Here is an 11851-nt window from a genome sequence, read left to right as displayed (position 1 = left end):
GGTGGTGGTGGTGGTGGGGGTGGTGGTGTAATAAGACTGTGTTCCCCCCCACCGTGGGAGGGAGCGTTCTATAGTCACTCAATCCCTCCTCCATTTCTCCCCCTTTTGGGCAAGCATGTACACATGCCAAGTGTGTTTCTCAAGCCACTGATTCCAGGACTGGAACTGCCATGTGGTTATCCATGTGGGATCCAGATGCCTCAAGCACCACACCACTGGCTGGCCAGGCAGAAAGCTTTTTCCCTGATCCCAAGTTCAAAACCAAGGGCCCCTTTTATAGTACTCAGGGCTTTCCTTTTGATACCACACAGTTTACTAGACCCTACTTTCTGTGAGAGTAGAAAGCATGCCTGTCTTATTGTTAGAACAGTGCCTAGATCTGCAAATTTTTGTTTAATGTTGACCGAGTTCTCTCAGCTTTACAGCCAAGTATACAAGAGTTTGAAATAGACTTTTCTTTAGTCAGTGTGGAAACTGCTTAACCAGCACATATATCATGTTTAACGTGGTTTCCATGAGAAAATGAAGGTAGTTACTAGGCGCCAATTATGTGCGCTGACACCTTGTAAATGTTTCATTTAATCCTCTCAATAATCTCGCTAAGTAGGTGGTATTCTTATTTTTTACCAATGAGGTGCTCGGTATTTGAAAATTATGGACCTTGCCCCAGGGTGGTGAAATGTTAAGGGCACAACTTTAGAATTTTAGAGTTAACAGGGTCTGAATAGCTTCTAGTCCATAAAGATGAAATCATTCTTGAAGTCATTTTAAGGAAAGGTATTATATATTTGTTTGTTTGACTTACCAGAATTGGACCTCTTTCTAAAATGTAGAGTTTGAAAGATACCAAGTGGGCAATACGGAGCTACCAACAATGTAAAGCAGGGTGTGATATAATAACTAGCATGCTCTGAAACAAGTTCTGACAGCTGTGTGGAAGATGGACAGAAAGAAGACTGGAGGCGGGAGAACCAATTAGGAGATGACCACAGGAGTTTAGAGGATATTGTAACTAAGATAGTAACTTGAAGGAGAGTGAAAAGGATGGGGTAATTTAAGATGGACTTACGGACTGTTTGTCGGAAAAGCCTGTAGTGGAGAATACTGGAGACAGAAAGGGAACAACAGGAGACTGGGAATAGAGAGAAAGAAGAGGATACACCAGTGAAACTGGGAGGAGAGAGGAGATGTAGGGAAGAGGCAAGCGAAAGTGGGAATAATGAGTTACTTGGAAGGCTTTTCTGAAAGCAAGAGTACTTCGCATGTCAGAGAGGAAGAGGATTGAAGGTGAGAAAAGATAGGCTTGCAGTGGGCTAAGTAAAGTGGTAGGGATAGAAATGCCACCTGTCTTTTTGGGACGAGTGGAATTGAGGATGGAGAAAGATTTAGTTGCATCTTTGGCGAAGGAGCCAGGCTGCAGTGTTGGAGCAGAGTCATGATATGAGAACTACCTATTTCATGCTCTGATCCTGCAAAGACTCTGGAAGAACCATGTGTACACAGATTCAGAGATACTGTACATACTTCATTACTCCTGACTTTACAGTCCAAATCTACTTTTAGTGTTAATTTTATCAAAAAGTGTTTTAAGTCAACACATTAGTCAAATCAAAAAATTTGAGAAGAGCAGCTTTCTGACTTGCTAATCCATAAGCTTGACCCTGATTTTTAAAATTTACCTTTTTTTTTTTATTAATTCCCATCTGTGGTAACATGAGAATCTTAATTTATCAGATCTAGTAAAAGCAAATTTTACCATTGTGACTCCAGATTATCTTCATGTTTTTATTTAAAAATTTAGTCTTGTATTTCTGCTTCATCAGTTGAACCATTGGCAGGTCATTTCAGCTTTCAGTATATACTTCTGTTTAAATTGTACCTAGTTGGAAGGCCAATATTGTAATTTTAAATGTTATGATATTGATAGAGTACTATTAGGTTGTCAGAAAAGTTATGACTTTAAAAAAATGTTTTTCTATGCAAAAATGTATCATGACATTTTGAATAACCCTGTATTTTATGGTTTTCGACAATTGGAAATTATTTGATAGTTCCTTATAAGTCATCAAGAATCTAGTTTTCTCCCAATAACTTATATTCCTGTTCTAAAAGGGAATTCCACATAATTCAGAAAGGTGATTCTCCTATTACCATCTTCAGAAGCTTGTCTCTTTTGTAGAATACTCAGTTGGCATATGTTTTGCGGAGAAAAATAAGGAACTAGAAATCCTATGTGAAGTTGTCATCGAACAGTGTATTCCTGAACATGCTTAGAGATAGGTTCATCTGTGTGGAGTCTTAGGGATAATCTGATACAAGAAGCCATGGTTCCACAGGGATTCCTCAGGGACGTGCAAGTAGGGCTCTGGGACCCATACCCTGAAACCACAGCCACTCACTTTAATGGTTTCTATATTGTGGTTTGAGGGAAGAAGTAGTCTGTGTGAGATTTTAATTTGAAAGTAGGGTTTGCAAACAAAATGTAAAAATAAACATTATCATGAGAGAGAAGGCTCTACCATGCTTAGTAACGTGCCTTAGACCACCCCCATGTGGCTCTTTCCTTTCCTTTGCCTAGGTACAATGAATTTTAAATCTTATAGGGCTTTCTTTTATTTGATTTTTATTTGCCAGAGGGTATGTGCACTCAGTAGAGAGAGAGAGACAGACATAAGAGAGGGCGAGGGAGAAAGTACCCTCCCCCCAGTGGGGTGTGGTTACACTATAATTCCTTCTCCTCCATTCTGTCAGGATTTGGGACATGCATGCACACATGACCAGCATGATTTTCAAGGTGCCAGGGTCAGGATTGAAACCATTTGGTTGGCCATGGGGGATCCAGTTCACTTAACCACTAGGACACAGTGCCAGCCGGGCTGTCAGTTATAGCCAAAGTGAGGCTGTCCTAACCATTTCACAGAGGTGGCCATGCATCTTTTTATTTATTTTTTTAGAGAGATTTTTTTCTGTGTAGTGTGTGCTCTCACTGGAGAGACAGAGAGATACAGAGAGACAGAAAGTGAGAGATCACCTCCCCCCCTAGGGGGAATGGCCACACCTCACTCTCTTCTCCTCTAGTCTCCTCTAAGGATTTTGAGCATGCCTGAACACATGCCCAGTGTGAGTTTGAAGCTGCTAGGTCCTGGTCTTGAACCATGGCTGACCATGTGAGAGTCCAGGGATGTAACCATTGCTCCATCCTCTGGCCCCCATCTTTTTATTTAGTATGTTCAGAGACAGATTATATTCAAGGTAAGAACAGCCCTTTTGGGACAGTTTCCCTGGTCTAATAGAATTGTGAGACTCTTCCTTCTATGGCTTAAACTCATTCTCTTTTATCCAGTATTTGGTAGGAAAGGATAATGTCACTTACTCTCTTCCAGAGTTTTCTTTATGTAGTTTCAGACTATTTATTAAAACTTCATCTTGCCTTTTATTCTTCAAGCCAAAAAACTTCAATTAGTGTTTCAAGCATCTAACCCATCATTTACCTGTCTGCCCTTATATAGCAATATTCTGCACTTACTTGATTTTTAGTGATTCCCCCCCGCCTTGGTAAGAGTGGTGAAGATGACCATTTATTTTCATTGAGTCATCTCTGATTTAAGTATATGGTGGTTTTTGTTTAAGGAGTAGAACTAGCCAGTATTTTTTTTTAATTCTTAGCAGAGTTTTGTTATATTCTTCAGATTAGTTTATATCAGGCTGATAATGAATAATAATTAATAATAATAACAATGACTATATCTGATTTCATATTTCTAGTCCTTTACAAAGGGCCTTTTGCTGGAAAAGTTCCTGTACTATTAGCTACACTTTTCTGTTTTTCTTTTTTTTGGAGAGGTTTTTGCTATAAGGCATGTGTGCTCGCCAGACAGAGAGAGACAGAGAGACAGAAAGCGAGAAATCACCCCCTGGGGGGATGGCCACGCCGCAATCCCTTCTCCTCCATTCTCCTCTCGGGATCTTGGGCATGCACGCACATGTGCCCGGTGTGAGTTTAAGCTGCTGGGTCCAGGACTTGAACCGCGGTTGACTACCTGGGAGTCCAGAGTCATTGCCATTATGCTTACTGCTGGTCCCTCTTTCTTAAGTCATAATTATTTTTAGAGAGCAAGGATATTACCCAATTTATCTTTAGTATTTCCCAAAGTGTTCAGTACTGTCTAATAATCAAAATGCATGCATAATAAACGTATGTTGGGCAAATGAATAAGTAGTGTTAAAACACTTAACTTCTATGTTTCTCTGCAGCATAGTAAGTTCTAGATCTTTATTCCATGCTTTCCTTGCCTTTCTTTTAATTCTTATGTATATCACAGTTTTTCTCAGAATATTGTCACCTGGACATTAAAGTTGTTTCATGGGTGGAAAAACTTAGGCAGAAAGCTTTCCAAATTGCCCAGTTGACCCTAGGTTTGGGTTTAACTGTCAGTATTAAAATAGAAATTTGGTATATTTTCTTCTGGAGAGTAAAGAAGCTCAAGGAAATCAATCTCTCCTGCTCTCTCTCTCTCTCTCTCTCTCTCCCTTTCTTCCTCTCCCTCCCTTCCTTCCTTCTGTTTTAAACAGGCAAGTCTAAGTTCTTCATGATTGTGAAACAAAGAATTAATACACACTAGTCTGATAAATTCAGTATATTAAAATTCCTATCTATTGCTTACTCAAAACAAAATATGTAAATTATGAAAAATAATTAAGATTTTTATAGACACAATATACTATAAAACTTAAGACTTTTGGCTTGGAATATGGTTTTAGAAAGTCCTATGGTCCATCAGATGGTGTAATGATTAAGTTGCTGGACTCCTATGTAGTCAACAGTGGTTCGAGTTCCAGGCCTGGTGGCTTAAAACTCAGATCAAGTGCATGTGTGTACATGCCCAAAATCGTGAGAGGAGAAGGGATTGTAGCATGGCCATCCCCTAAGGGGGTGGTTTCTTGCTTTCTGTTTCTCTCTGTCTCTCTGGCGAGCACATGTGCAAAAATCTCTCTCTCTCAAAAAAAAAAAGAAAATCCTGTGAGGAGCCAAGTGGTGGTGCAGTGGTAATGCAACAGAACCCATATGAGGAAGGTCCTGGGTTTATGTCCTGGAACCTCCCTAAGCACACTGGGTATATATGCACGTGTCCACGATCTGGGCTAGCTGACACTGGGGGTGGATCACGGTGTGAGGGTTTCTCTGGGAGAGCTAGTCATGCTCTGTGTTCCTCTCTCTCTGCCTCTTTATCACATGGAAGAAATCGATAAATAACCTTATAAAACAAACAGCAAGAAAAGGGGCTGGCCCTGCAACCTACTGATGAAGGGAACTGAATTCCATATGACCAACCAAATGATTTGAATCCTGGCCTTGGCAGCTTGAAAATCATGCTGGGTGTGTGTGCATGCATGTCCAAATCCTGACAGGAGAGATTTCAGCATGACCACACCTCATTGGTCTTTCCCTCTCTCCCTGTATCTCTCTCTTTCTCTCTCTCTCTAGTGAGTGCACACACCCTCTGGTAAATTAAAAAAAAAAAATGAAAGAAAGCCTTGTGAGATTTAAAATTCATTGTTGTGTATGTAGAGGTTAAAATATAATTCTACTTTTTGTCCAAGAGGCTGTCGTTCTTGGGCGTTTAGGGGTGGATGTTACTTCAAGGAGGTCTCAACAGGGATGTTCCTAGATCTTGGTGGGTAGGTCCTCACAGATGACATACTAGTGCGTTTTGCTAGCAGCCCCCCCTTTACCACTGGATCCTTACATAGAAGTTGAGCAAGCAAAATGCCTTGCCAACTTCCAGATGCCACAGGGGGATGGAACCAGTGCTATGCATGATATTAAGAGTCAAATTATGTGTTTTTGAACAACTTGAAATGATTTAGCTAAACATGCTGAGTGCTGGAGGTAATTTTTTGAAAAGTATGACAACATTTTTAACATAAATAATTTAAATCACTGTTTCATTTCAGAGTGATGAATAAAATAGTTTGTAAATTAGACTGGATTGTATGGTGGTCAAAAGCCTAACTAAGCTATTTCAGTGGGCAACTGATTTGTAGTATTAATGTGAAAAAGACCTTTAGATGATAGGATTTTCTGTATTTTAGCAGAAAAATAGACTTGATGATATAAAGAAGTGATAGTTTTACAAACCTCCAGGAAGAAGGAATGAAGTTTCTGGTTTGTCATCACATAATTCGAGTGTATCTTGCATGTAGCCTCCCTCCTCTCATAGATAGACTTTCCTCCTGTGGGTGCCAGGGACACTTGATACAGCGTTTCATGTTTTGTTTTCAGGATCAGTTCAGCGATATGAGAATAAGCATAAACCAGACTCCTGGGAACAGTGTCGACTTTGGGTTTACAGTAAGATGGAGTTCTTCTGGGATCTTTATAGCATCAGTTGAAGCAGGTAAATCATACATTTAGCTCTCCTGAAATTTCTTCTTTGTTATCCTCTGCTGTGTGTTTGTGGGAGTAGGGTGTGAAATCAACATAGTTTATTTGATATTGGTGGAGAAAATGTGTGAAAAAATGCAGCAGTAAATCAAGGAGATACATTCTCTTTCCTGAGGCTATTTGTTGAAATTACAAATCACATATTGTTTATTCTCCTTGCCTAATTATATAATATCAGTTTTGAAGAGTGCTAATTTCGTGACTGTATGGACCTTTTCAAAATTTTAGGCTTAATATTTGGAAAGCTAACAAACAGTAATTAATTAAAGAGTCAAAAAGAACTTTCCATGATCAGCTATATTTTGTGGTAGACAGAGGTGCTGTGTAATAAGACATTGTATTTTAAAAATATTTTTGGGGTATTTATTTAATTTTATTTATTATTGTTATTATTATTAAATATGCGATAAGACACATGTGCACACAAGAGACAGAGAGAGAAAGAAAGTAAGTCACCAGTTCCGGGACTTGAACTGCAGTCAGCCATGTGGGAGTCCAGTGCCTTAAATACCACACTACCTTTTGGCTCCTCAATGTTGTATTTTTGAGCATCCGAATTTTCTATTGCCTATGAAGTCTTCAGAGTGCTTTGAGACTTATGCAACGGATTTCTTCTTCCCCACTAGGGTAACACCAAACCCACAATAATATATAAAAGCTATCATATTTGAGAAGAAGGTCTCATATACATATTTTAAGTGTATAAAATTGATTATGAACACTGGTAATTTATTTTATATTTTAAGACTCTTCTAATTAAATAGTGATATCTTAGCTATAGCAGTACGTTTATGCAGTTCTAAGGAGCCATGTTTGCGTCTGTTCCATTACAGACTACATCTGATTTGGAAGCTCAGTTACAGCGCAATGTATTTTACATTTTTAATTGAAAGATAGTTTTCTTTTTGTCCTATAGAAGTTAATAAACAAATTATATCACACTGATGGGCTTAGCATTTCTCTCTTAAATGGAAATGCAGATGCAAACTATAGCCTTTGGACCTTTGGATGTTATAGATACTAAAATATTTGATATCTTAAAAAAATTGAGTGACTCTCTTCACCTGAAAAATAGGAGCAACAGTTGTGTTTAAAAGCCATTTTTCTTAAAGAATGAAGTAAAACTTTTTTATTTGATTTTTCATTTACTTTGCATTATTTAGGTAGTCCAGCAGAATTTTCTCAGCTACAAGTAGATGATGAAATTATTGCCATTAACAACACCAAGTTTTCATACAAGGACACAAAAGAGTGGGAGGAAGCCATGGCTAATGCCCAGCGCACTGGAAACCTTGTAATGGATATCAGGCGCTATGGGAAGTCTGGTAAGTCAGTTTTACCACCAGATGTGGCTTTTTGAATTGGGAGCAGGCCTTTAGCAAGTGGTTATAACAATTGGCTTCAATAACTTCTTTTTAAAAAATATTTATCTACTTACTTTTGGCTTAAATGTGTTTTATCATTATGTTGTGACGAATCTTGGACAATACCTCCTAGAACCTTCTGTCTGAACACTTCACTAGCAAATTTACTGAATTCTACCTTATAAATAAACAGAGTTATCAAAATATCAACCAAAGGTAAATATATCTGCTTTTAAGAGCCATTGATAATGCTGAATATAAAGAATTACACTATGATCTAACTTTCTCTACAGCAGCATCACCATTCTGATATCCTCAAAGAACTATCAATAGGTACTCCATCACTGTGTTTCTTAATTATTGAGGTTAGGTGGGGAAGGGTAGTCAACCTGGCCAGACCTACCCACTTAGGACATTAAAGTATTACATGTAGTCTGGTTCATGAAAGGATTCAGCAAATTTGCCTTTCTTTTCATTACTAACATGGCTTAACCCTTCTATTGTGGGAAGTTGGTCTGTTGGTAAAAGCTCTGAACTCATTTCTTTCACACTACCTAATTTGTTTGTCTTGTGTATGTGCATTTTGTATATGTGCATTCAGTAACTTTGTTCTTTCCACTTCAACATTTACCTGTCCTCCCTTCTTGATCTCCATGTGCCAATCAGACTGGGGCAAAGACCAACCTTCCCTGCCATTTATACAGCATAAAACCCTCAATCTCACCAGTATGGCTACCAAAATTATAGGTGCACCTGAAACAAAGTGGATCGATGCAACCTCTGGGATTTATAGCTCAGACAAGTCTTCAACTCTATCAGTTACTACTGATTTCTCCGAAAGCCTCCAGAGTCCTGTAAGTATTTTTAGAAATGGGAGTACTCGTGTAGAGCAAAACACCTGTAAAAATTGCTGTGGAGAAAAGAATTTACTTTGTTTGGCCAATTTTAATACTACTTTTAAAAAGCATAAATAATTCTGGACCAGCAGCTAGCATACTGGCTATGTTGCTGGACTCCCATGTAGTCGACGGTGGTTCGAGTCCTGGACCCAGTGGCTTAAACTCACTCCGGGCATGTGTGCGTGCGTGCCCAAGATCCCGAGAGGAGAAGGGATTGTGGCGTGGTCATCCCCCCTAGGGGATGATTTATCGATTTTTATCTCTCTGTCTTTCTCTGTTTTTCTGGCGAACGCACGTGTCCTATAGCAAAAACCTCTCCAAAAAATAAATAATTTAATAATTTATAATAAAGAGAGTAAAATAAATATTTGAAAGCCACAAGGCATTACTCATCAAGAGTAATAGTGAGTTATACGGTGACAGAATCAGGACATCTCAAATGTTTGCGGATGTTTTTCACCAATCTTCCATCCTCATACCCATCTCTCAGATATTTGTAATGTGAATTAGCAATTATGTAAAATTATACACTGTAATTTCTCTGTGTTCGCTTCCCTCCTCCGGTGAAATAGATGTAATAATTGTGTGTAACATAAAAATTTCATCACATACTTTTAGTTGTTGTGCAGGTGAATTTTATAGGTAGAATTATGTCTGTGGTTATTAGTTGAAAAATAGAATGTAGAAATTTTTCTGTGTCAAAGCAAAATTTTTTCATTTAGATTTTGAAAATCATAGTTTCTACTTCTGATAGGACTTGTCTGTTTAAATTCATTATATAACTTAAACTTCCAATCATATATGGTACATTTATATTGGCTTCCTAGATAATCATTATTATGATGATGATGCTAAGGTACCTTCTTTTATTTAATAAGGAGATTTTGCTACATTATGCAAGAAAGATTTAAATGTTAGAGAATACCGTATGACTATTTTATTTACTCATAAATATAAGCCAAATAGGCTAATGGTTGTTTGGCTCATTGCATTTCTTGGATAATCAATGACTGATTAAACTTAAAGCTATCCATGCCTGCAGCTGATTGTTAAACCCTTCCACCAATGTTGAGATGAATTAAAGTTCCTATTGCATGTAAAAGACTGTATGGAATGCTTCAGCAACCTGAAAAACTCATCTTCTTAGAAGATATTTTCATTAATGAGAAATTCATTATTTAAATCCAAAGTCTAAGTGAATACTAACTAGAATTTTTAAACCTTTCCAGAATACTGAATCCAAAGAAATCAATGGAATTCATGATGAAAGCAACACTTTTGAATCAAAAGGTAAATGTATCCACATTAACTTACGTTTCTTATATAGGAAAAGTCCTAACAGTCCAGTTCTGTTGTTAGAAAAATTAATATCTGTGAGTGAAAGAAAAGCTGATCCGCTGCAAGTTGACACTAAAGGGTTAGCACTCAGATCCAGTTGCAACCAGGTGGACCGGTGTTCAGTTCCAGCGCTGACTAGTTCAGGAACTGCAAACAAAGCTTTGGCAGCATGCTCTGGAGTGCCCAGTGCCTGTGTGCCTAGCCAAATAAGAAAGTCTGGTTTTCCTGAGGCCATCAGCTTTCTTGCTATCGCATGCTGGCAAAGGGAGTCTTAGTTAAACATGAAACGGTGAATGAAGTTTCCCTTTCCCCTTTACTGTTGTGAAAGGGACAGGCTTGGAGGCAGCTAGGCTTAATAGGGAAATGCCAGTGGCAATAACAATTGTTAGTGGACATACCCATTTGTAATGAAAGAGAAGGCATGGTACCTAGGAAAAATTTAGATTTATCACTCCCTTCTGCTCGCCCAAGTAATATAAAGACCACGCCATTTCTTGGATATACAGAATAAATAAGAATGATCTGGTCCACAGAGTCAGTGAAAGAGACCTGGAGAAAATGAAACTTATTTTACTGTGAAACTAGATCTTTGAAAATGGATGGGGTTGGATTTTCACAGTGCTTTGATGACTTTGAATTTACATTTTCTAATTTATAATAGATTTTACCAGAGCCAATCTAAGTTTATGAATTCCCTTTCCCTCACTGTTTATCTTTGTATTTCAGTTGTAATGGAAGTGACTACACTATAATATTTTTTTTTAGAGAGAGATTTTTAGGGTGTGTGTGCTCACTAGAGAGACAAAGAGATAGAAAGCAAGAGATCACTCCCCCCAGGGGGGGAAGGGGGATGGCCATGCCACAGTCCCTTCTCACGCACCCATCATGAGTTTTAAGCCCCTAGGTCCGAGACCTGAACTGTGGTCAACTATGTGGGAGTCCAGCAATGTAACCATTATGCCATGTGCTGTTCCCTGTAATTGTTTTAAGTTGCCTCCTGTATTAAAGTAGTGTTGTTATTTTTTTTTAAGTTTATTTATTTATATCTTCGGAGAGAGGAGCAAGGGAGATGCAGAGAGACAGTCAGGCACCCCTAGGGTCTTAGCTGGCCAGGGTCCAGGGCACGTGTGTGCACGGCTGGCATGCAGACAGAGGTACTGGGATGTGAACCCAGGATCTTTCCCATGTGGGTTTGGTTGGTTTCCAGTTTTCTGCCACCTGTCCTTATTAAAGAGGGTAAGACAAGGGTTGCTTTTTTTTTTTTTTTATGATGCTATTAAATCTAAGACAACTGGGTCTTTTTCTGCAATGTTTAGCAGAAACAACTAAGATACCTGGGTTACTAACTATGGGGGACTGTGTACAGGCTCTCTCATCAAAAGGTTTTATTTAGATAAGTAAGCACCAACCTATCTCAAATAATAATTGCATTTGATGCCATAGTCCTGTGACTATCTGTGAGAGATGTCAGAATATGTTTTCTTTTTCACTGAACTTTATTTGCTTAAGCTGTAGTTAATACTACAAATTTGAAAACTAGGGTAAAACATTCTAGTTAGAAGAATATTTTAATTTTAGTATTTTTATATCTTTCTTGGGTATCATTGATTTTATTTGTCTGATTACTTTTCAATATTTATTTATCAGTGCCGAGAGAATGTGTCATTACAGACAGTTCTACTTGCACTACACAAGAGTTTGGATTGATTAAGCAAAAAGTGTTCATTTCTGTATCTGTAAAACTGGGCGATCTAGCATGGAAGATTGCCCATTGGCTTTCAGAGCTGTGAAGCTAGGATGCTATC

The 11851-nt window shown here is 38.3% G+C and overlaps 1 protein-coding gene across 7 annotated transcripts in view; it reads left to right on the top strand.

Moving 5' to 3' along the window:
• Positions 1-11851, top strand: part of LMO7 (LIM domain 7) — a 271459-nt gene that overhangs the window by 237767 nt on the left and 21841 nt on the right. For 5 of the 7 annotated variants that reach the window (XM_006139963.2, XM_006139967.2, XM_006139962.2 and 2 more), the window contains 4 exons: positions 6284-6398; positions 7609-7770; positions 8476-8663; positions 9938-9998. In XM_006139963.2, the coding sequence (XP_006140025.1) occupies positions 6284-6398; positions 7609-7770; positions 8476-8663; positions 9938-9998 (526 nt within the window). The remainder of the gene's footprint in view (positions 1-6283; positions 6399-7608; positions 7771-8475; positions 8664-9937; positions 9999-11851) is intronic. The other 2 variants (XM_006139965.2, XM_006139964.2) reach the window with 1 other exon arrangement.

The sequence above is a fragment of the Tupaia chinensis genome, unplaced genomic scaffold, assembly GCF_000334495.1.
Source record: "Tupaia chinensis unplaced genomic scaffold, TupChi_1.0 Scaffold000013_1, whole genome shotgun sequence".
In the NCBI taxonomy this organism is placed as follows: Eukaryota; Metazoa; Chordata; class Mammalia; order Scandentia; family Tupaiidae; genus Tupaia; species Tupaia belangeri.
Note: the sequence above shows the minus strand (reverse complement) of the source record. Positions and strands in the feature narration are given on the sequence as shown.